Consider the following 25,300-nt stretch of genomic DNA (forward strand, 5'->3'; position numbering starts at 1 on the left):
GGGTTTTTGCCCATTCTTCCACAGACTGTGATGTTCTATCACACATTTCATGTTTAGAGTTTTACTGATAATGCTTGGAGTTCTTTGGAGCAGAGGAACAGATGAACTTAAAATTTATGAACAGCTGGACAGTGAACGGATTCTTTGCTTTTTTTTTTTTTTAATGTTTTTATTTATTTTTGAGACAGAGACAGAGCATGAGCAGGGGAGGGGCAGAGAGAGAGGGAGACACAGAATCTGAAGCAGGCTCCAGGCTCTGAGCTGTCAGCACAGAGCCCCACGTGGGGCTTGAACTCACGGACCATGAGATCATGACCTGAGCTGAAGTCAGACGCTTAGCTGACTGAGCCACCCAGGCGCCCCTCTTTGCTTATTTTAATGTCTGCTCGGGTCTCCTTGGCGGCGCCGCTTCCGGGTGGGTGTGCCATCGGGAGGCTTTAACTACACTGACTGCACCGGCCCAGCCTTTCACAGTGGGAAGCAAACACGGTTGAGGCCCAGCTACGTGCTGGGAACGTCACTTCCATTTCGAGTTAGAATCCTCTTCCAACACATTCGTGAGATCGAGACTTCTGCTGCGTTTTATTTGTATTTGAATATTTCCATTTCTCTTCTCTAGAGGGAGCTAATGCAGTCAGTTGGACCGAGCCATGACTAAGAGCCTGCTGGCCCCGCCACCATACAGGGGAAGTAGATGTGAGCCAGACCCAGTCCCGCCCACAAAGAGCTCTCCATTTAGTTTTTGTTATTTTTAAATGTTTGTTTATTTTTGAGAGAGAAAGAAAGAGAGAGGGAGTACAAGTAGGGAAGGGGCAGAGAGAGAGAGAGAGAGAGGGAGACACAGGATCCAAAGCAGGTTCCAAGCCTATAGCAGAGAGTCCGATGCAGGGCTTGAACTCAGAACTGTGGCATCATGACCTAAACCAAAGGTCATGACACTCAAACGACTGAGCCACCCAGGTGTCCCTCAATTTAGTTTGCTTTTAATGAACTCTAGACACTCCACTTCTCTATCTTACATTGTCCTTTTGTCCAATTTTCTTTGAAGACAATAATCCAAAGAATTTTTCCTTTCTCCTCTCCAACTTTCATCTCCAACTCAAACTGATGCCCATGGGAAGAAATCACATCTTCTAAATCTGCAGTCAGTTGTATCATTTTCTGTCTTCCCTGTAATGCCATGTGTCGCGGCCATTGCCATGAGACGGGCGCTGCCTCCTTGCAGGCAGAATATTGTCAGGCGTGGTCAGGTATCTTGCCTGGGGCAGTTGCACGGGAGCAGAAGTTTTGTGTTTTTCTTTTTTTAACAATTTCTTTTTGATTTTAATTTAATTTAGTTTTATTGAGAGAGAGAGAAAGCCCATGCACAAGTAGGGAGGGAGCAGAGGGAGAGAGAGAGAGAGTTTTAAGAGGTGGGCTTAAAGCTTGAAGATGTGACTACTCTTCCTCCTAATTTTTTGCTTTTCCCTCTGCCCTGACCCAAACAGAGCCTTCACCTTCGGTGTGGGTTCTAGAATGAGAACCCAATTAAGAACAGCTGTGGTCAACTTGCAGCCACCAAACTAATGTACGCGAGAATTCAAGGTAATGCTGTTGTGAGCCACTGAGAATTTGGGGGTCATTTGTTACCACAGCAGTGCCAACTCGTACAATGGCCAAATGGCAAACAATACGTGGAAGATATAATCAAGACAATAGCCACAATTCCCAGTCACCTTTATTTATATAAAAGTATATTAAATAAATTATCTCAATATATACAAACAGAACAATATTACTTCTATAAATAGATAATCCCCATGTATAAAACCTCTTAAAAATATATAAATATACACAATATTGGCCATAAAAGCTCGAAGTACCTTAAATCATAAACTCTATGTGGTTTGTATAGTAGTCTTATAAAAATATAGTTAATTGTCAAGTGCTTAATCAACAGCATGGAAGTCAGTTAAAGTGCTACCCCTAAGGTGCTTTAGGAATGTGCCCCAAACAGAAGTCTTCTGCATTTCACACATTCACATAAACGTTTGCCAATTGTTTTGAACCTCCAAGAGAACTCAGAAAAGAAGCAGCAGAAGACCCTAAACACCATATATCACAAAAGCAGAGACACGGGTTAGACAAGTCCACCCAATTTCCATTTTACTCTCCTGTGTGATTTGAAGTCAGCTTCTCAAAAGCCTTCCAAAAGTCTACCCAGGAGTTTTTTGTTTTTGTTTTTGTTTTAAGGCATTTGTTCATTCGTTTTCGATGAGACAACCTGGTTTCATCTTGGGTGTAGAATATACATTCTAGAACATGATATGTGCAAAGGATGTCATAGTGTTAAACAGAAATTTTAAAAACTTGGAATGGGTCGTACCGTTCGTTACATTCCACAGCGTCTAATGCTGCTGTCGAAACCAGAATGCTAACTGTGAGAACAGGTCGGATAAAGAGCTATTGTTGAGCCCAAGAGTCTCCGTGCTCCAAAATACTCATTTGTGTTTCCATATATTCTATTCTCTTCAAAGTTCTTGGTCACAGTGCGACATGAACTGTGCCGTGGTCGGCAGCTCCAAGGGTGTGTTCTTTATGCAGCATTGAGTGGGGAGCCCTCCTTCCAACCTTGCCCCCTGCGCACCTTCCTGCACTTGTACAGGGCCACCCCCAGGATGATGGTCAGGATGATGACTGCAAGCACCACCATTCCAATGACGAGGAACATTTCTGGAAAACAAAAGGTCCCAGTCAACTTTGAGAGCTTGAACCCCATTGATCAGCGGGCAGAACGGAGGGTGTAACTCTAAATTACACCAGCCTGCTTTTGCGTAATTTGAAATTTCTTTCTTCCACCCTTTCCACCACAACATATTTTGATTAGGAAAGAACTGGTCAAACCCTAGATGTTTTAGGGCAATTGACAGTGGCGAAATCATTTAATGGGCTACTTAATAAACTGGATAATGTTCACAGCCAGGAGATGGTACACGCAAATGGGAGCAAGAACAGCTTTTGGAAACAAGTGGCTAAAAATAATGCTGGGTTTGGTGGCAACAATTATCATAGTACAAGATAAATGATTAGTGCAAAGAGCAAGATGCAGAGTGCTGGCAGGGTTCGGGTCAATAGAGATGATCATTGGTTGGGGCAACAGGAAGGGCTTCCTGGTGGAGGAGGCATGTGAGACGGTTCTCAAAGACACATTTCAGTAGATGGAGCAGAGGCAGGGAAGCAGCGATCTGGGTGTGCATGAAGACAGAGAGGCAGCAGAACCCCAGCTGGCTTGAGGGAGATGGCTGTGAGGACTGTGGGTAATGATGGCCCAGAGGGGTACAGGACCAGAGCGAAGGCCAGCCCTTTTCTTCCATTATGGTTAATCAGCAGGAAATATTTGTTTAAAAGTGCTTTTAAATTTTCAAGTCTCATCTTAGCAAGGAGCCATCCTGTGACTTTTGATCTCAGAATGTCCTCAGAGTACTATCCCTATAAAGCCTGGAGGGAGACTCAGGCTGTCAGTTTCATGGACGAGTCTGAACCCCTCTCAGCACTGCCAATTAGGAACTAGTCCTCACAAGGGGTCTGGGCCCCATGTAGGCACACACACTCACGTAGGTATATTTGCTAGAGGCAATCCCCTTCCTTCGTGGGTTAAACTTCCTGTCTTCTGTGACAACAGCCCATAGCAAGTGCTCACAGATGTCTATTGGGTGCAGCTGCAGCTGGCCCAGAAACTCCCCCATAACCCACAGAATCAGAATTTAAGTGTGAAAAAAATACCCAGAGAAATCTGTGATTTGATGCTAAATGCTAAACATGCACCGTGTGTCCGTTGCTCAGCAGCGAGCTTGGCACACGGTAGGTGCTCAAGAAAACACTAGCTAAAACAAGGGAACAACGCAGAAACATTTTCAAATGCCTAAAATTGTAAGAGTCTCCCCCAAACGACATGACCCAAACAAACAAACAGCAACAACAACCAAAAACAAGGCTGTTTCTCCCTGAACAAAAATACTTCCTGGTTCTAAGGGTGCATTCGAACTCTGGAAATTCTCCATGCCTCCCAGAAGAATAACGGACAGAGCCATTCACCTCTGGACATACCTTTCTCTTGGCTAGTACACTCGATGAGACTTTCTGGACTCTTTTGGTTTACTTTCCGTGATGGAATCACTGCTTGAACATTGAAACAGTAGCTTTCTCCTTTATCCACATCAATCAAAAACTCGTTAGTGTTTGTCTTGGCTGTTTTCTGTTAAAAGATCAAGAGTTCTTAATTTATCTGGGCTCAGAGTGAATTCTTTCCCCTTCACTACGTCAACTGTGGAAGCAAAAGCCTGCAGGGGCACACCAGACATATAATGGATTAGAAGTGACTTGGCTGGTCAGTTCCCCCTGATAACTGCTAAGGATGCTTCTTCCTAGACCGAAAATACCCAACTTAGGCCCATCCAACCCAATTTAGCTCCTTTAGAAGATATTTGCAATAAAGGGAAAAAGGAATGAAGCATTAGTTGTGAATGGAAAACAGACTTTGTCTCTGGGATCCTCAAGAGAGGAAGAAATGGGAGAGCCAGCAGGAGCCTCAGAGAAGACCTGGTCCAGCCCTTGGCTGAGCAGCCTGTGTATCCGAGGGGCCACGCCCAGAGTCACAGAGCCGGGACAGCAGGCACCCCTGCCCCTCCACCACACTGCTCTCTCAACCACCCCATTCTGGCATCTTTGAATTGAGGGAAGAAGTGGGCTGTAAAGTCAAGGATCCACAATTTAAAACAAGTCCTAAGACCAAATGAAAGAATCCTCACCTTTCCCGTACTTGAAGCTTTCCAATAATAAAGTGTGTAACTTAAGTCTTTGCCAAAAACATCCCGGAGGCTTAGGAATGTGCCGTTCATCCTGACTAAGGTACGTGCATCTTGTACGGTCACATTCAGTTTTGTCCCAACTTGTTTGTAACTCTGAATCATGGGCTGTCCGAGCTTTGCTAAAACATAGAAAATGAGCTTCATTGGAACCAAAGAATTCTATACCAAGTAGAATCGCATTTAGTTATCACAGTTAATAACAAGCCAGTACCCCCCCCCCCCTTGTAAAACAGCCACATGGAATACGCTCCCTGCAGGAGTTCGCTCAGTGGCTCCAGAGCGGGACATCCTACGGCAGTGCTATCCAGTGCAAATATAACAGCCACAGATGTGATTTAAAATTTCCTTGTAGTCGCATTAGAAAATGTAAAAAGGAACAGCTGAAATTAAACTTTAATAATACATTTCATTTAATCCAAAATAGCTAAAATATTATCATTTGGCATGTAATCAATAGAAAAAACTTTGGAGATATTTTTCAAAATCCAGTGTGTATTTTATACTTACGGCATTTAGCTGTGGGTGCTCAGTGGCCATATGTGGCTAGTGGCTGTTGTATTAAACAATACAGTTGTATACGGTTCCACATTTGAGATAGAGTAAATTAGGGGCTGTGGGAAGCCCAGGAAATGTCCTTGGAACCTCAAGGAACCAGTGTTAACTGGTCATCTCCTATGCTTAGGCTGAAGGACAGTAGAATAATCCCAGTAATTTAACACGAATTATATGCAGTTATATGTGTGTGTGTGTGAGCACATGCAAAATTAATATATAAAATACTTTCTATCTCACGTCAAGGAAGGATTTGAAGTGACTTAGAAGAAACTCAAGAATTATAAAAAGGGGAATGAGTGTCACTGAGCCTGCACCGTCACTGAGGTGGCTGTGGCTGTGGTGGCCATGATCCAGCTGAGGGCCCAGAGAGGGAGCAAAGGCCACAGAGGAGTTTGAAGGCAGACTCTGGCCAACAGGGGCTCAGGAAAGGCACACAGATTCGCTCGGGGGTCAGGCCGCCCCCTATTTCCACCCTCCAAGTAGATACCTGAGGGACCAGGTGGTTGACGGTCCCTCCCCCCTCCCCCCTCCCTGCCGGGAGAGAGCGTTCTCACTGGGCAGCCGCAGGGCTACACACAAAAGCACCAGATAAAAAACATGACACGCTTCCATTCTAACCTTTCGTTCTAATTCTTCTTAAAAGAGCAACTGATTTCACCCAGCACGATGTGCTGCATCTGTTCATTTAAAATACCTAGTTCTGACCAAAAAAAAAAAAAAAAAGTTGAAATCTCCTACTTGGCAGGAATCCTCTGCATTCCCTTTTTAGATGCTCAGGTCAGCTTACTGGGACAAAGGCTGGGGAGGAAAGCATTCCTCGTTTTCAAAACCAGCACGAAGGAGGCAGGCTGGGAGCCGGCCCAGCACGGCATCACGTGACGCGGAGCATGGTCAGGTTATTTAAAAAGGTCAACGAGCCTGATTGTGGACTCAGAGGGACACCGGACCTACCCCCTGGATTTGTGACTGTTTGTGAAAACCCGAAACGGGGACTTCTGGTCTGATAATGGAAGAGAAAATTCAGGAGATTTAGTTGCATCTGTAATATATAATGTAAATATCCTCCTAGAGGCTGAATCTCCAGCTTTGATGGATTTCCTACTCCCCAGCCCCTCCATCCAGGCAGTTGCTGGGAGGGCCTGGTGACAGAAAAAAGTTACTCAATGACACTGTTACCAACTCCAGAGTTCACATTCTGTGACCCTCCTAGCATGCCTGGATGGAGCCAACAGCGCTGTGGCACTTACCAATTTCTGAGAAAGAGAACATGTTTAAGGATGAATATTCTTTTCTTTTAAATTTATTCTTATTTTTTAATTTACATCCAAGTTAATTAGCATATAGTGCTATAACGATTTCAGGAGTAGATTCCAGTGACTCAACGGATGAGTATTCTTTATGGAATAGCCCCTGCAAGTCACAAGCTCACAAAAACATTCAGACCATGAATGAAAGGGTATTACACATTGAGCACTTACTCTCTAAGTAAGGTGTGAACTCTGGGGAGTTTGTAAAGTGAGGCTCCCCAGCGTAATCGGTGGCATCAGCTGGGTAGGAAAAGACCCGGGCCAGGTACGTCTGATTCACATTGTTCACGATCTCGTCGGTGAGGTCACACTCCGTGTCTGTGGTGTAGAAGCATTTGCTTTTCCAGTTGCCTAATCTGGGGCTGAAGGAAGGAGGAGGAGCGTATGAGGATCTGCAGCTGAGACAGACGGCTTTCTGGTGCGGTGCCGGGTTCCAACACCACTCACAAGCAGTCTGAGTAGGCATTTGCTACGCCGAGTCCTTTGGACGTATTTGAGTCCTCACAGCAAACTGGGGATGGCTCTGTAATTACTGTTTTCACAGATAAGGCAACTGAGGCAAAGTGAGATTGGGTGACCAGCTCATACAGCAGGACTTTGGGCCACACAGCACTCTGCCTGCCGAGTCTGTGCCCTTAACCATTTGTTAAATGTCTTTCTTAAAATGTAGACAATTTGTTAGGGTCACACGGGAGAGAGAGCAACATCCCATCAAGACCCAGTTATTTGTTCCACACGTATCTTTATCACGTTCTATAGTCTGTGTGGAACATAGCCAATGTAGTAATAATAGAATCTACATAATAATCTATATCTTACATTTGACTGACCATTGCTGGTATGGTTATTTATCATTGAATCTACTGTATGCCAGGTACTATACAGGGCCCTTTACACAGGCTACCTCATTTGATAGAATCCTTTCAGGAAGGGATTGGATCTTTTTTACACATAAGGACACATGCTCAGGACCACTAAGTGACTTGTACAAGGTCACCTAGCTGATGAGGTGCGGGCTGAGTCTGTCCATCTCATTTTACTACATGCCTCCCTCACTTTACAAGATATGAATACAGCCCATCAAAGTTTACAACATAACAATAAAGGCAGGATCGGAGAGTCTGAGAGACTAAGAGACTGGAACAGATCTTTCTTTTGTAAGACGCCATTGAAGGGGAAATACTTTAAAGAACTGCTAAACATGAAATTATTCTAAAGGACCAAAACAATTTGTAGATGAATGCCCCTGCTCCTGGATCCACACACTTCTGACCCACGTACATTGACAGCCACACCGTTCTCTCCTTTGGCATCATGGACCGCCAGAGAGCCCTGCCCACCATTTAAGACCATGCTCCAGTCCCACTTTCTCCAGGAATCTCCAGATCTCCTTTCTCAGAATTGACCTCTCTCCCTTGTTCCCAGCAATGATACCTCCATTAAAGCACTTACTGTGAACTTGGTCCCACTCCCCATTAAGCAACAGGGCTAACCTGAAGGATCATACATAGCCAGGCCTCGCTGAGTGTTAGGCAGTTTGCACTTCCGGGTTGGATCAGGGGGGAAAATGGAGCTGCCATAGGATTCAACTGTCTCAGTCCACACACGAGAGCCGTAAGTACATATTTTTTTTAAAAAATCTGAACTAAATACCGAGGCTAAGAGGATGTGGGCAAACACACTCTGTGCCCTAAAATTCACAAACTGAGATCGACACAGAAATATTTTTGTTTTCTAGATTTCTCTTTCTGTGAAAAAGTAGAGTCTGTCTCAATTCCAGAATGACAAAAATGTTTTTTTTAATAGTTATATCACTTCTCTTTTAAACAGTGAATCAGAGCATGACGATTCCTCTCCATCACTGTGGCACACACATGGTTCAGATTATCAGGGGAAAGACTCCTGGGCTCTGTGACTACGTTCCATCTGAGAGACAGGTATTGGGCTCCCCCAGCTCATTCGTAGAAATCACAGTACTCTATGGTGAAATTTAGCACAAGCACCTGGATCACTGAACATAGTAAAGGCATGTGAACAGGTAATGAAGGGGCGATTCTGTACTACATTCCTCTAAATGCTATTGCCAGCATTAATATTTAAAAGACTTCAAGGTTCCTCTAGGTATTGTACACCCTCCTGATTTGGAAATCATAAATGTCCTATCTGAATTACTAAAAAATTCCAGCAGAATCCAGATTCACCAATTTAGGAGCAGGTTGTTTTCTAGAAGGTGTGGAAGTTTAGTGTTAGAATTCAGAACATTTCTGTGGAATCAACATCACAGATGGTGGTTGGGTGCTAAGGCTTGAGCCAACAGCGCTTCCCAGCTACCTCTAGAAAGTGTTTCCAAAGAGGAAAAGTGCAGCTGGATCTCCAGGCACAGCGGTGGCACCCCGTGGCTGGGGACAGGCCGGCAGCGAGGTGGGGGGGAGTGGGTGAAGAGGGACAGTAGGTTAAAGTGCTTTCTTTAGGGACAGAGAACCGGGAAGAAAGAAAGCCCACAGAGGAGATGCAGTGGGAATGACCTTCCTTCCTCCTCCCAGCCTTGGGGCCTCACATCAGACTGTGGCAGACCCACCCAAGTAGGTGGTGGTATGGGGTCCTGGGGAGACCTTGGTTCCAGACCTGGGTGGGCACTCGCTATCAGGGCAGGCAGTCACGAATAAACCCCTCACTTGCCCATGGCAACAGTGTCCTCTCCTATAATAGGATTGCTGTGGTCCTTTTCACCCAGGAATCCTACTTACTCATGGGGAGGCTGCAGGAGAGTATGTGTCTCCCAGGAGCAGGATTGGGGACTGTTCACAGGCCTTGGGGTGCAGGGCCAAGAGTACGGGGAGATCCCTCTCTTGGCAGGAACTCCCCACCCCCACCCTCAGGCACCGCCAAGCTTCAGCTCAGCTAGGATGTGCGCACATCGCACTTCATGGGGGACGTGTTCATTTAAATATTAGCAGTCTTGCAAAGTCTAAGAACTTAGGGTTAACTAAGGCTTAGGTTTAAAAATCAGGTAGGGGCACCTGGGTGGCTCTACCGGTTGAGGGTCTCTCAATATTGGCTCAGGTTGTGATCCCAGGGTCATGGAACCGAGCCCGTATTGGGCTCCATGCTCAGCAATGGATTCTCTCTCATTCTCCCTCTCCCTCTGCAAACCACCCCCCACCCCACTCTTCTCTCCTGCTTGTGTGCTCTCTCTCTCAAATTAAAAATAAAAAGAATAATCTTGGGAGATTATTTACAGTTGTGATGGGGAAGTGATTTGTTAAAAAAGAATAAAAAATAAAAATTAAGTAAATCATAAATGTTTCCACATGTTCACCAAACATAAGACTGAGTATATTTAGGATTAAGCATTCTTCCTAAAATCTTATTTTCTCAATCCAGAAGGAAGGTGTTTTACTAAAGTAAGCTTCAGCTCTCTATCAGAGGAATTAATTACTAATTCTCAATTAGTGGAATCTGAATTGACAAGTTTGACCACAATTATAATTATTCCCTGGGGTTATGTAACCCCCGTATCTCTATCTATACATGAACGAACACACACACACACACACACACACACACACAAATTCTCTTTGTCTAGCAAACAGTCGTCATGAAGTTCATTTTGAAAAGCAAGAACATCCACCTAAAAGACCCACTGCGTACTTAGGAGCTGTGTTCAAACACAACAGCAAAACATCTTTAATTCTTAGCCAGTGATACTATTGTGCCTTTATTCAGTTAGTGTTAAAATAACTTCCACAGCAGCTCTTCTCTATTTAATAAGATCTCTAGCAAGCCTCCTAGAACATTTCAGAGACCCCAAACTCGCCAAGAATATGGTGAAAACCATCAAGGAACAGAGATGGCACACGTCCGACATTCAGACTGAACGTGCAAATTACCAGCTCTTGGAGAGAGCTGCCAATCAGAGCAGGATGGATGAGTGCAGACAGAGGAGGATTTCTCCCGGGCTTAGTGAGTCACAGATTTGACCTCCGAGATCGTGGATGCAACTGAATTTTGAACCAGTGTCTAAAGATTAATGAATCAAACACTGCTTAAGGGCAATGTACACATTTGTACTCCTCCCCACTTCCTCCTGAACATGTTAGATCTGGCTCACAGTCTAGACAGTTAGCGAGGAAAAAGACGGGTGTGCTGAGAGGATGTTAGTTATCTTCACTTGCGACCCACACCTACCCATGCTGCCATAGTCTGCTCAAGAGAGTTCACCTACCTACGGCTTACACTCCATTTGAGAATCTTCCCATCCTGTCCAAAACCAAGTAAAACATTCTATCAGTTTAAGCTGAGGAAATGTTGCAGGCTTCATAGACTATGCCTCTGGCCAGCAAATTACCACCAATGCCCTCTTTGTCATCTGTTAAATACTCTCATCCATTAATCAGCTTTAAAGACATTTGTATTCAGCACAGGGAAGTGGAAACATCAAAAACCTTAATTTTCTTTTTTCTTTTTTTTTTTTTTTTGTACGTAGCTTACCTTATCTGAACAGTGTAGACATGATTGATGGGTTTGGGTTCCCACTCCAAAATTGTCTTGAAATTAGTTGATTTCCAAGTTAAATTATATGCTGCCACTACATCTGTAATGCCTTTAAACAACAGAGAAACAGCTATTATTACGTGAACTCAGTACATGATTTCATGTTGATGCTATAAAACATCTTCCCATCCCTCCCACATCACTATAAACTTCATATTAATATTTTTTTGCAACCACGAAAGCTTCCATTCACTACTGAATTATCAAGACAAAAAAACATTCAGGTTTTTCTTAATTTTCTTAACTTCTCTTAATTTTCTCCTGGCAAGATTGACCTTGTAATCTAAGAAAATCCTTGTTTGAAATGATTTATGGAGGAAGCCCTGTGATAACGTGACCTAGCACACAGCCCAGGAGCTATCAGCCTCCTGGGAGGTCCCAGGCCAGCCCAGGAAGTGCAGGACTCCAGAGGTCCCACTCACCAGGGAGGGCCAGGTAGGATGGGTTTGGGGTAAGCTATGGAAGAGAGCAGATCCCACATGTGTGAGAGAGGTTAGGGCCGCATACCATAAGAAAGTCAAATCTTGACTTTTCTCATTTGTATCTAGCATGTCTCTATACTGAAACTTTCAGACAGCCAGGCGGAAGTGTGGCCTGTCACACCATCAGATATATTCAGTTAGAACGCTTTATTATTAAGGTCTGCTTTGCCAATACGCAGCAGGTCACAGTCTCTGCCCTGCCCCCCCCCCCCCCCCCCCCCACCGAATAAGCATAAGGGTCATGCACCATGTGGTGTCTACGCCAATCCAAGCGACTTTTTGCCACAGGATTGCCTCTGATTGAATCTAAAAGGCGATCGAGGAACCACAAGTGCCTCTCCCGCTCCATCAGGGAACGTGCACGCGCAGTGAAGGATGGTATCTCTCCAAACCCTGCACGACGGTGACCAGTGCAGGTGCGGGTCCACGTCCACCACCTTCAAGGTCGCGGACCACTGGAAAAGACTGGCTAAACTTAGAGCGGGAGCCACACTCCACGTGTGCAATCCCAGCGGCCGGACACCGAGCAAGCCTCTCCAGCAGAAGCGGCAGCCGCCTCCTACCCTCCAACTCCCGCCTGCGCGCCCCGGGGGCCGGCTTCGCTGACACTTGGGTGAGAGCTGCCGCTTCAGGCGGGCGAGTCCATTCCTTCGAGCCTCGCGCTCCTGGGCTTCGGGGGCGGCCGCCACTCACCGGAGGCTCCGGTCACCTGCAGGAGAACCAAGCCGAGCAGGAGCATCCGAGCGACGGTGTCCTCGAGGCAGGGAGTCCGGGGTCCGGGGAGGGTCTCCATGTCCACGAGCTGGCGGCGAGGTCGGGAGGATTCCGTTGCGCCGCGAAGACTGGGGAGGCTGGGCTGGAGGCCCCTTTGGGCACCGGCGGCAACGGAAACGATCGCGGGGAACCCCGAGTCTGGGGGAGCTCTGGCCGCGCGCGCTTTAAAGAGTCGCGCGGACGCCGGCGCCTCCGCAAGCCCCCGACCCGCCCCCGCCGCTCCTCCCCACTCCCGCCCCCGGCCCGATCACTGGCCGTCGTGCTGGGCGGACCCCGGGACCGGTCCCCACCCCTGCTCCGCCCCCTCCGGGTAGGAAACTCCGAGGAGTGATTCACGCGTGATTCAACCGCGCCACCGAGCGCGGTGCTGCCCTTCGGTCCGGCGGCTCCAGGTGCTGCGGGGAACCGGGTCCCCCGGCCCCCAGCGCTCCCCGCCCGGTCCCCGGGTCGCCCAGGCCGGCGACCCCGACGTCCGGCCTGAGTGGGCAGGTCTTGGGGCTGAAAGCGGGGGCGCTTTGGAAGCAGTTCTCGAGGTGGAGGGAAAGGATTCTTCTCTACCGTTTGGAGACCCAGTGCTGTCCCGGCCGGTGGGAGCGGCAGCATTGACGGGGTCTGACGGCAGGTAGGGGCTCCGGGCTCGGTATTTTCCCCGCGCTTCGCCCACGTGGGGCCGAGCCTCGGAATCTGCAGCCAGGTGGCCGCGTGACTCTGAGCAGGACTCCCTCCCAGCCTTCGTCTTCTCCCCCGAAAGCAATCATACCTGGCCTTCCCACCTCACAGGGCCCTTAGCGTGGGTCGCATCCCACAAAGGTGGTGCGAATGCAGGTGTCTGCCCACAGGCCCGAAGGTCAGTTAGCGAGGCTCAGGCCAGCCCCGCTGGGGGTAGAAACTGGGGAAGAGCTGCTTCAGGCTGGCAGTTTGCCCCTGGGAGAATTCCAGCATGACATCTGCAGCCCTGTGGTTCCCGAAAAGACCGCTCTCACACCGAAGAAGACGTTCGTGGGACTGAGTCCCACCCAAGTGTAGAGAAACCAAAAATGAAAAAAAAAAAAAAAAAAAAAATCAGACTTTTTTTTTTTTTCCCCCACTAGTCTTCAGCATTGGTTTTTGGAACCTATTTCTGGCTTCCTCTTCTGGGCTTTCCTGTAAAATTGTCAGGCGATAGGATGTTACCTTGTATTCTACTAAAGCGGCATTGTAGAAAGCCTTGTTAAAGTATTTGCCATCATTCCTTTATTATTACTCCTTAGTTGCCTCCAAGACAGACTGGAGAGGTGTTCGGGAGAAAGTAGGTAGAGTCTCCCACTTTTTTCTAGGGAAGTCAGCCTTGCATTTGCATTTAGTGTATACTAAATACTGTATATTTCCATACAGCCCGGGAAACCGTAGCATACACTCGTTTTAAAAGAAATAAAACCTCGCAAAAGTTTTGTTTTCTCCCTTCGCCTGAACTGAAATAGCACATCCAGTTCTTGTTCTTTTTTCCTAGAAGCTGAACGCTGCACTTGGTGGTTTCTTTTTGTGGTCTCTTCCAGCTCTATACCCCACAAAGTTTGTATTTGCAAAACGAGACCATGTGGGCCTCCTTTTTGTAGTCTCCCGCCTGAGTCATTTTCCCTAACAGATCTTTAGCCCAGCCTGGGATGTGATTCTTTGTACCGGAGTTGAAGGTACCTAGGAGAAAACGTTACACTTGCTTTCCGAGACTCAGGGAATCGTTGCTGTGTCTACAGAGTGATTGGCTCCACTCGGAGTCCCTGACTCTCCTGAAACATAAAGGGACTTAAGTGTGTCAAGGTCAGCAATTTGGCAAGAAAAGTATGTTTCACGTTAGATGGTGACACAGAAAAAATGCCTTAAAAGTTGATACATTAGATACTTATTTTGCAAATTCACCCAAATTATCAGACAGGGAAGAGAGGAATTTGTTGAGTTTCTGCGTAGGTTTTTGAGTAAATATAGAATTATATCCTTCAAGGTTTGAAAAATGCTAAAAATTTTTTTACTACTTCCAAGAAAAAGAGGAAGCAGACTGGCTATAGTAAATAATATCTCTGTGATATCGCAGTCAATCAGACTGTGGCCAGACGATTTCTAGATCTCTGATGCTTGGCACTGTTAAAAGTACATTCCTAAAATTTCACTGTTGATATTTATTGCACAGAAACCAAGTGATTGTTAAAAGTTATTCCCTACCCTTACACATTTTTTTTAACCTCCTTCGGTAAACCTGAGCTTAGCAGTTGCCAAAGTTCCCTCCGGTTTCGTATATCTTGGAGACTCTGAGAAGTTGGAAAAATTCTTAAACTATAATGATAATCAGGCTGGCTGGACCACTCCCTTTATGGTTAAGTCGTAGAGTATCAGAAGCCTGGTGGGGACCTCACAAACATTCTTTTAGGGATGAGGGTCCTACAGACAGCCTCACCATGCAGCTCTGGTCTTCTGACCTCAGGAACTTTTCTTTCCACAACCATGCTTTCCTCTATTCCAGTGCATGGAAATAAGACTGGCTTATAAACCGTGACTTACTTGATTAATTTATTCATCCATAGGCACTCAACAATGCTCTCCAAGTAGGTATAGAAAATGTTTGCAGTTTGGGGAACTCACTGTTCTCCGGCGGAAATATCCTGATGGTTATTCCTTGAAGCGTGCATACATGGAGACTTGTGGAGCAGCTGCATAGCTTTTGCATAACCAGTGATGCACTGTGGTTGATGAGGAGTGTGAGGATGAGGGCCATGTTGCAGCCCTTCCTCTGTGCCCCCCCCGAGAACTTCACTGACTTGATTTCATGGAGTACTTCACTTGATTTCAACTCTGTGTTTGTTGTCTTTCTTCCCCACTAGAGCTCCTTGGAGGTAGTCAGGACTGGATTTTTCTTCTTCACATCTCTCAACGCTTTGTGCAATTACCAGCACAGGGTAGGCTTTTATACATTTGAATCAATGAAAACTTTTTTTTGGAACCATGCATGCAGCCAAATATTTTCACTGGCATTCAAGAGATGAGATTTGCCATTGAAGTTTTTCTGTCTAATGGCTGGGCGGTGAGTGTTCCATAAAGCTCAGATTGGTAAGAAAATACGAATCCATCATGGGTTGCAAGGTGTCCCTTGACAGTAAGCTCTGGCTGTCTCACTAGTGACTAATGATTCTTGCTACAGCAAGAAAATCTAATCTGGAGGAGAGGTAGCCGAAGAGCAGAAAACAAATGTGGAAGTTTGGAAATGGTTAGCAGTTTTCTAACAGCCTGGATTCTGGGGTGATTCAGAAGATTTTCAGTCATATGATGAGGCTGTTCTTGCATGGAAAGGCTTCACGGCTTTTCAGAAGAAACTGCACAAAATGTATACCTCTCCAGGAAGGGGACAGGCTAAGCTTTATTATCGCAGGTGAGATTGGGAGTAATTTATGTAAAACTATTATATTCATATAGAATGGTAAAAAGAGCAATGGATCCTTTTTACCCCAAATTCAGGAAAAGGGCTAAGTCTGAGAAAAGGCCAGAGGGACTTAGGAGTGGGAGGGAACACAGAGTTCTGGAAAAAGAAAATATGACTTAGCAGAACTTGAAACAACATCTGGGAGGGTATAGTTAGTCATGGAAAAATTGGCAGTCATGATTGTGCATTTTATGAAAATAATTATCTACTAGTTCAAAAGTTAGCGTTTAGACTGAAATTAAATAGTCGAAAGCCTGTACGATGAACTCTATTATCCTCGCCATGCAAAAATACTTCTATTAGCTGTCTAAAATCATTTACAGGAAGCTTTACCAAGTACATTATCGCACAGCACCAATATTTTCAAAGCATAATTTTAGAGAAATAACTTCCAGTTCAAACCTTACACAGGATTAGTATGTTCCGCACAAAAGTATCTTTATAAACCCAAGGCTTATCAAACAGCTTGTCAACCTCCATTTCATGAGCAGTAAATGTTATTTTTATTCTGTGCGTACAATGTTGATAAACTAGATACATCCTAAACACAAGTCGTGGATATTGTTTTAGCAACAAAAAGTCATTTAAAATGAAAACCTTTAACGTATATTCTCATTAATATAGCACATATACTTTTAAAGTTTGTACATGGTATCATTTTATGTAAGCATCCCTTAGTTCCCAATTTCTATAGCTCCTTATGCTTGACATATGCACTAACTCGATGAATAGAAATCCATTCATTCAATAAATACTTGACTGTCTTCCTGATGCTGAGTTCTCCCTAGACCTTGGATATACAGAATAAAACAAGGAGTCTCTTTCCAATTAAATATATGAGCACTCCTACTTACTGTCCTGGTTTTAATTGTTTGAATGACTTCCTGTCAGCATTTTGGATTGGATATAAAACAATCTTAATGTTATTTATTAATAAATTTTCTTCCATGCCAAAAAAATTTATAAGGTTAGGCATGTCATGGTCAATCCATCGAATAGGTGTCTTCAACTCAGAAAATTATCTGTAGCCTTAAAATCCACGTACTTTATCAGTTTGAAAGTATGGCTGAACTTTCAAAATTTTGCACGTGGAAAAAAAGTCACTATCCCAATATAGAGAGCCATGTCTATAAACAGACAAAAGATAGCTAAGTATGGGATTCCTCAGATGAAGAGTTAAAAAAAAAATTGGTGAAATAACTAGTTTAAAAGTACTCGCATCTGGAGGCCTTGTTCTTTTTTTTAGATAATTTGTTGACATTTTATAAAATAGCATAGTTTACAGATGCTGTAACGTATTAGCTCGCAATCCATCCAGTCACTTGCCGCCTTTAATGGATGATACTCCATCCTGTTACAGCAATGCCTCTTTCACACAGAGCTTGCAAGCTGGAAAGTAATTGCTGAATAAGCAAAGTTTTCTGCACATTGGAAGCATGGTTCTAGCATTCGGCTAGTTGTACTTGCCAACCTAAACCACTACCCTCTGTTACTATATTGCAGCAACTCGAAGTTCTAAATCAGCTACGCACCAACCACAAAATGACTCCTCTCCCCTGTCATAAGGACCATGACAGGACATAGACTATAGAGGGAGCTTGTGGTACCATGACAGGACTGGGTTTTCAGGATTTGGTAAACTTTATAGACAGCTGTTAAATTGACCAAATCAAAAGGATGGGCCTTAAACCTGGCCCTTATTTTTAAAAATAGGTTTTGTCTTACATCTCCTATCTTTTATGGATTTGTCAACCCAGATCTTCCCGTATACAGGCTAATAAATATGTACTGAAGGATTACTGTGTGTAAGGCAAGGTACTAGGAACATTATGAGTCCTTTTTTTTCTTTTTCTTAATGTTTATTTATTTTAGAGAGTGACAGGGCAGGAGCAGGGAAGGGGCAGAGAGAGAGAGAGAGACCCAGAATCCAAAGCAGGTTCTAGGGTCTGAGCTGTCAGCACAGAGCCAGACCTGGGGCTTGAACTCACAAACCGAGAGATCATGACCTGAGCTGAAGTCGGATGCTTAACTGACTGGGCCACCCAGGCGCCCCATGAGTACTTTTTCTAAAATATCTTGCAAGCTAGTCAGAGAGCTGAAGCAAATGTGTAAGCTTCCACAGGAGAAGGGGGGGAGGGGTAAGTGAAATGCGACACGTCGCCATGTCTCTCACTAGTAGATTGAGAGCTCTGTGCCAGCAGAGTCTGCTTTATCTTTATTGGCATCCCTAGTGCCTGGTGTAGTGCCTGGCACGTAGTGGGTCCTCCACACCCATAAAGCTTTGTTTAAAGATATAGGAGATATTTGGGACTTCGAGGAGACAGTTCACTGTTGTTGTTGTCTTTTTTTAAGTTTCTTTATTTATTTTGAGACAGAGAGAAAGGGTGAGGGAGGGACATGGAGAGGGAGAGAGAGAATCCCAAGCAGTCTCTGTGCTGTTTGCATACTCAGGGGTTGAACTCGCAAACCATGAGATCGTGAAATGAGCCAAGATCAAAAGTCAAACGTTTAACCTGCCGAGCCCGCAGGTGTCCTGAGAGAATTCACTTTTCACTGGGATGATGAGAGAAGGTTCCCTGGAGGAAAGCATTAGCTGAGCTGGATCCCAGGGGAATGGGTAAGGGGGGATGGGTAAGGGGGGAAAGGGTGAGCCAAGGGCTGAGGCCTTTGTGAGCAGAGTGGGGGCCACACACACCGGGTTTGGAGATCCTGCAGGTGACAAGTGTTGCCAAAACCTAGAACATTGGGTCATGGGCAGCTCTGTGGGCTCCACTAAGAAGTCTGGACTTGGTTCAGCAGACAGTACCTTAAGAGGCTTACTCTTCTGGTCGTGGAATGTCACAAGAATTGAGTCAAGGGGCATAGCGGGAATCTAACCCCCTAACCCAAATGGTGGCTGAGACATGGAAGAGAAGGACAGCTGTAGGAAACTGTATGAAGGAAGAAGCTGCAGGACTCAGTGACTGATCGTAGGTGGGGGCAGGAAGGAGAGAGAAGAGTAAGGTCTTGGGGCAGAGAGAAATGGCGGCACAGGTCAAGATGGAGCCTGGAATGGAAGGTTGGCAGCTCAGAAGCTGTGAATTTACACATGTTGAAGGGGAGGGGCAGTGGACATCTAGGACGAGCGCCCAGCACAAAGAGTTGGGAGCGGGGCACTAAGGCTTGCGAAGAGATTGAGGGTAGAGCTAGAAATTGGGAGACATTTGCCTAGAGGTTTGGTCAAAGATGTAAAAGTGGACAAGGTCTCCAAAGGAGGGTCTTTAGTGACAGCAAATCCCTTAGCAAGCACTAACAACTTGCTCAGCCTGGCTCAAATCAAAGGGGCATTTATAAGTTTGTGAGTCTGGGAAGCTCATAGCCCAGTGGAAGGGTTACAGAACCAGGGCCTCTGAGACTGGGTTTCTCTCTTGCTCTTGCCTGCTCTTTCTCCCACTGAAGCTGGTCTCCATTTGTGTCTGCACATGGACTCTACGTGGTAGGGCCTGGTTACTGCCAACAGTGTAGGGCAACATTCTCTCAGCTCTATCACACCAGGGTCCAGCCATCATTCTGGGGAAGGACTTTGTCCCTATTTGCGGCATTTATTCACTCCTTGGCCAGTCACCATTGCCAGAGGAATACTAGGCCTGGCCATGTGTCCACTCCTGGGGTCAGGGAGTGGGTCTCCTCTACTAGAAAGAACAGGTCAATAAAGTTAGCCATCAGACAGAAACAATCGCTACCAGTGGGTCTAGAACTGAGGCTGGGACATGACTGGAGGAGGAAGATGACCTAGGGAAGAAAGTAGAAGAGAGTCCGGAGAGATGGGGGAGGACAGATGGGACCCCAACACTGAAGGAGAAGAGTTTTAATAAGAGAGAAGGGGCCAGGGCACCTGGGTGGCTCAGTTGGTTAAGCATCTGACTCTTGATTTTGGCTCAAGTCGTGATCTCACAGTTTGTGAGTTTGAGCCCCCGTCCAGCACTGTGATGACAATGCAGAGCCTGCTTGGGATTCTCTCTCTCTCCGTCTCTCTCTGCCCCTCTCTCAAATGAATGCTCTCTCTCTATCTCTCTCTCTCAAAATAAATAAACTTATAAAAAATTTTTAATTAAAAAAGGAAGGGACCATGGCAGCTAACAGTAAGCAGAAAACCAGTTATGTATGTAATTTTAATGGGTACTAAAAAACAACCCCAACTCCTAAAATTAACTTGGCTACCCATCTTGTCAAGTTTCTTATTTCTTTGGGTTAAAACTAGAAAGATCTACACGGCTGAATAGGGGAGAGACACATTAGGTTTCCTTAGTCATTCAGATCAATTCAATAAACTTTTATTAACCCCTTTCCCCCATGTGCTAGGCGTGATGTCAGGTGCTGGGGACACAAAAAGAAAGATGTATTCTTGCTCTGAAGATTCTGAGACGAAGGACAACCTGAAATTTACAATAAAGCACAGGAAGTGCTATGTTCCTTAATCCCATGAATGTTTATGGACCAGCTACTATGGACTTGACTAGTGCTGGGTACTTGGGGGAGGTCCCGTCTTCTGCCTGGTCAGTGGCCAGAATCCCGATCTCACCCTCCTACCACAGTCAATGCCCCGTACTGAAGTTAGTTGTGAGGTCATTCTCTTCTGCTCTGGTCTAAGCATCATGCAGGCAGGAACATGTCTGCCTTGTTCCTGCACTGAAGGCCAGTAGCTTAGATGCTAGTATCACATATTTGCCAAATGAGAGAATAATAAACTATACATAGCCCTGACATGATGTCATTTTCGAGAATCCAGGAAACATGCAAAATAACTTTGTTCTCTCTACATTTTCTTTCTTCTTAGCTAATATCATGCCGCCAGTGGAAAAGCGAATGGTCATTTGGAAGCATTCAGCAGCCCTCAGTAGCTGTCCATTTCTATTATTTGTGGCGAGTAAAAATCACCAGAAAATACTCTTCTAGCATTCTCTAGGTATTAGCTTATTTAGTCCTCACAACAACCCTGTGAGATGTAGGTAGAATTTTATACACATGAGTTAACCCAAAGCCCAGAGAGGTTAAGTAACTCACTCAGGGTTACCCAGCTGGGAGGTGGCGAGAGCTGGGATTTGACCATAGGCAGTTAGCTCCGAGGTGCACCTCCGCACCCACTATACCAGGCCACCTCTCCACAGGGCAGCGTTAAGGTGCGCACCTTCTCTGCTGCCCATCCCTTTTCCTTTTTCCCAGTGTTTCCTGCCCTTGTGAAGCTGGCCCTCTCTGAGGTTCCTAGCTTTGAAATACGGGGAATTTCCAATAGAAAACCATGGCAAAACCAGGCCTTAGTTGAGAATAAAGGGCTCCTTCTTTTGCTTTGTTTCCACCTCATTTAGTCCTTAATATTTTTTGACATCCAGATTTTTTTTCTCTCCGCAGTGGCGAAAAAAAAGGAGACCCTAGCCTGAAGATGTCTTTTCCCCCCGCTGACAACATGAAACGAAAGCTCTTCCCTGTTTCTGTTTTTCATTAAGAAATAGGGGTCATGATGATAATTAACAAATCAGAGTTTAGGTTAGGAAGGCCCTTCTGACGTACTTCTTGCTTATGCCATAATTGAGCTGATGAGCTAGTTGAATCTAGAATCACCTCCACCTATCGATCCACCTTCCACATGCCTTTTCTAACATGTGAATTCTCGCCCTATTTGATACACATGTCCAGGCTTGAGATGGAACTTGTCGTAGAATCACTTATATTTCCACTGGTCTGTGTGTACGCTGATTTCTCCTTATTCGAGAGCCCAGAGGGGATGCTCAGGCAGGTAAGCTCCCTCCCTCGGGATGCAGAAGCCATCTCCACCTCCGTGGCCCCTCACTTGCCCACACCTTCTGCCTCCTGCTAACCCCTGAGCTTGCCTCTGGAAACAAGTCAAGTGGCCCCAGTGCCGGGGTGACAGAGGCCTTTCTTAGCTGAACAGCTACGATCTTTTTGCCTTTCCTATGTGGTCATTTCCACGTCACCTTTAAAGCATCTTAGAAAAATGTCGATGGTATCTGAGATGGTATCTTCTCCCCCCTCCCACTGGAAACATTTTTATCATTTGGCAGTCAGGTTCCAATAATCATTAAGGGCATCCACGAGGCACCACCCCCTGGGGGCAGCAGGAGCTGAGTGAGACAGCGTGTGCGATGTTAGGGGGCTACGGGGAAAGATAGGGAGAAATCTGTGTTTGTAATAGGGAGGAGTTTGGGTCTGACTCTATGACATGAACCACAGGTTCCCACCAGCTGCCCCCGAATACTCCAAGAGGTACTTCGGGGTATGAGAACACTTAGTCCCCATACCCGAGGAAGTCACTTTGCCTCTTTTTATGTGGGGCAGAAAGGTTGTGTTGTAACTGGGGATATTACTCTAATGCTATCAGGCAGTACTCACAGACTCTGATTCCCGGTGGCTGTTTAGCCCAGTGGGGCAAGGATGGTTACCGCACTCACGCCGTGATGGGTACCAAGAACATCAGGTGTGTGAGAGATGCCATTCCGTGGGTCTTTCACAGAGAGTTCCACCCACCCTGAGTTACCCAAGAGAGCTGCTCCCTACAGCGCAGCCTCAGCTCTCGCTGCCACGCTATTTCCTGATAGTATCTGGTGCCTCTCCAGATAGCCTCCACTTCTCTCTGCCTCTGCTTTGATCTCTAACCTCGGTAAGCTGGATCTGACATCGGCTCCATAAAAATCTGGTCCTGGACCTCTGACCAGGAACTTTGTGTCGCTAAAGAAGTGTGCATGCAGGCTCCTTGCTTCCTTCTGTGCCTGTGACCGGTTGGGCAGGGCACTAATTCTTTAAGTCAGCATTTCAAAGAGAAGATTAAGAACAAGTTAAGCCTTTAGTTCAAAAAGTTCAGTTAATCCTAGAGCAAAGCACACTGGGTTTTGAGGCCATGTGAAATAGCCAAGCCTTAAAGTCAACAGTGGTCATGGAAAAGTCACACGCAGTCCTTCCACTAAGAGGGAGAAATTTATATGGTGAGTGTGTGTGTGCGCGTATGTGTGTGTGTGTGTATGCGTGTGCACGTGTGTGCACAAGCTGTTTGATTTCTCAGGGTTTTCCTTTTCCTATCTGTAAAATGGGCACAATGAATCAGTGGTCTAGATGTCCTATCCTCTGTTTTGCTATCTTAGAGACGGATGTGTGGACCAGAGCTTTTCTTCCTGGCTGCTACATGCTTGTTGTATCAAATAGTTACTATTTCCAATTTTTTAAAAAAGTTTTAAATTGACATTTGTCTTCTTCTAAGGATTATATAGTTTATAGTTTCTGTGAACATACCTCCTGAACTGACTTGGTTCAAAGCATCCAGTGGTTCCAGACATAAACTGGTTATGCGAGCTGGAGACCAAACTGGAATTCACTCAGATATTAGGGGCCATTTACTTGTGGGCCTGCTCATTTTATCTCGGCATTGGCACATGCAGTATTATGGTTATCACGGTCTCAGCAATACCCATGATTTACTGAGGTCCAGACATGCAGTGGCGCACAATGGGTGCACAGCTCTCGGGGCAGATAAACCTAACCAGGTACACCGGTGGGACACATCACTCAGAGGGGGGAGGCTTGCTGGCAGCTGATTGCATGACAAGGTCTGCACCTGTTCCTTAGTGCCCATCTCTTTCCAAGGTCAGTGGGAGGTGCTGTTCCGGGAGGAAGAGAACTTGAGAGGGAACGGCTCAGAAGGTGAAGCACAGAGCATTTTCTGCGACTCTCCTACGTGCCTGTAAGACTCTTCTGTGAAAACTCACTGGGTTCTCCCTTCACCTAAAAGCTCCTGAAACCTCCATTCTTCAAAGTGTTCTTCATCAAGAAGGGATGTTCACAGAAACTATAATCCTTAGAAGAAGGTAAGTGCCAATTTAAAACGTTTTTTCACAATTGGAAAAGGTAAAAGCATGTAGTAGCCATCGAGAAATGCTCTGGTCCACACGTCCGTCTCTAAGATAGCAAAACAGAGAATAGGACATCTGGACCACTGATTCATTGTGCCCATTTTACAGACGGGAAAAGGAAAACCCTGAGAAATCAAACGGCTTGTGTGCGTGCATGGGCATGCACACACACACACACACACACACACACACACACACACACACACCATATAAATTTCTCTCTCTTAGTGGAAGGAGTGTGTGCGACTTTTCCATGACCGCTTTTGATTTTAAGACTTGGCTATTTCACCTGGCCTCAAAACCCTGGACAAGCTGGTGGTCTCTCCCCAATACCCACCTCTGAACACTCCCCTCTTTGCGAAGCACCATCTAAATGAGCAGGTTTTCATTTGCCCGAACACTTCATAAATAAGTAATTGTTTGGCTCGAATTGATGAACTTTTGCATCTAGATCATCAAGATTTAGTCACAATAACCATGTACTGGGATGATCTAATTTACGTCTGATGAAAATCCTGGAGAGGAGGTGCTGTGGTTTCCCCCGTGAGAAAACTGAAGCGTAGCAAGGCTAAAGTAACCTGGTCAAGATCACACACTGGGACGAGGCCGAGCTCACTCTCAAACCAGGTTGTGCAGCTCCAGAGCGTGTACAGTTGAGCACGACCCAGCCTGCTAGCACCTCATCCTGGGCACTCACTCTGCGCCCGCTCAGGGCCGGGTGCTGCAGGGAACCGGGGAGAGCAAGATGTTCCCCCTGCCCTCACGGGGGCCCAGGGAGGTGAAGGCAGCAGTGTGTGCTATAACATGGGAGATGCCGTGCTAAGTCCGTGACCCAGGAAGGACAGAAAGTGCTGCAACGGCCTGAGAAAGGAGTCCTGAGTTCTCCCCGGGGAACTGTTTTATCTTTTCAGTCTCACCTGGCTAACTTGAATTTTTTGTGTATTAAAAGGATGACTCAGACTTTGTAAACTGGGAGAAAGTACCTATACAACAAAACAAAACAAAATAGAAAAAAAAAAAAAAAGACTTTATGGCTTTAAATAAAACCCCTTGTTTGCCTCCCCTGGTGAGTGGCAGGTAGTCTGGGACGCCCTTCTGTTTATTCTGTTTGCCTTTTTCTTGTATTGTCTGTTCTGCCCAACGGTGAAATTCAGCTTCCTTCAGCAGCTAACTTCATTGCCTTGCAAGGCATTGACCTTGATAGAAAGTTTTCTAATTAACGCCCAGGAGGAAGGGCAGGCTCTGAAGCCTTTCCTGCCCTCCCATACCTGTTCAACGACTCCGGCAGCTTTCTTTGGCAAGCCAGAGAAGCAAACAAACGGAAAATCCAACCCGTCTTCAAGTTTATCCCCAAACAGTTGTTGGATTAATGTATGAGGTGGACTTGACTGCTCCAGCCAGTGACGGTAGTGACACTGTTTTGAGCTTATAGACA

General features: G+C 45.7%; 2 protein-coding genes across 2 annotated transcripts in view; one reads left to right on the top strand and one right to left on the bottom strand.

Moving 5' to 3' along the window:
• Window positions 1–1,699: 1,699 nt before the first annotated feature.
• F3 (coagulation factor III, tissue factor) lies at window positions 1,700–12,750 on the bottom strand. The gene is made up of 6 exons (XM_006934929.5): window positions 12,439–12,750; window positions 11,201–11,312; window positions 6,881–7,071; window positions 4,788–4,966; window positions 4,087–4,234; window positions 1,700–2,712 (listed from the first exon to the last, which is right to left on the bottom strand). Exons 1-6 carry the CDS (start codon window positions 12,536–12,538, stop codon window positions 2,576–2,578), a joined length of 867 nt encoding a protein of 288 aa, XP_006934991.3. The 5' UTR covers window positions 12,539–12,750; the 3' UTR covers window positions 1,700–2,575.
• Window positions 12,736–25,300, top strand: part of SLC44A3 (solute carrier family 44 member 3) — a 323,586-nt gene continuing 311,021 nt past the window's right edge. The window contains 2 exon segments of the mRNA XM_045036232.1: window positions 12,736–13,141; window positions 23,600–23,820. The gene's annotated coding sequence lies outside the window, so the exon portion shown is untranslated.

This window comes from Felis catus, chromosome C1 (assembly GCF_018350175.1).
Source record: "Felis catus isolate Fca126 chromosome C1, F.catus_Fca126_mat1.0, whole genome shotgun sequence".
In the NCBI taxonomy this organism is placed as follows: Eukaryota; Metazoa; Chordata; class Mammalia; order Carnivora; family Felidae; genus Felis; species Felis catus.

Bases quoted from the DNA above. Each gene is read 5' to 3' on its own strand.
- F3 (XM_006934929.5), bottom strand. From the start codon at position 12,538: ATGGAGACCCTCCCCGGACCCCGGACTCCCTGCCTCGAGGACACCGTC. The intron at 4,967-6,880 runs GTAAGTGCTCAA...TCTATGTTTTAG, and splicing joins GTTCACACCTTACTTAGAGA to CAAAGCTCGGACAGCCCATG. The intron at 2,713-4,086 runs GTATGTCCAGAG...TTTGTTTTCCAG, and splicing joins GTGTACTAGCCAAGAGAAAG to AAATGTTCCTCGTCATTGGA.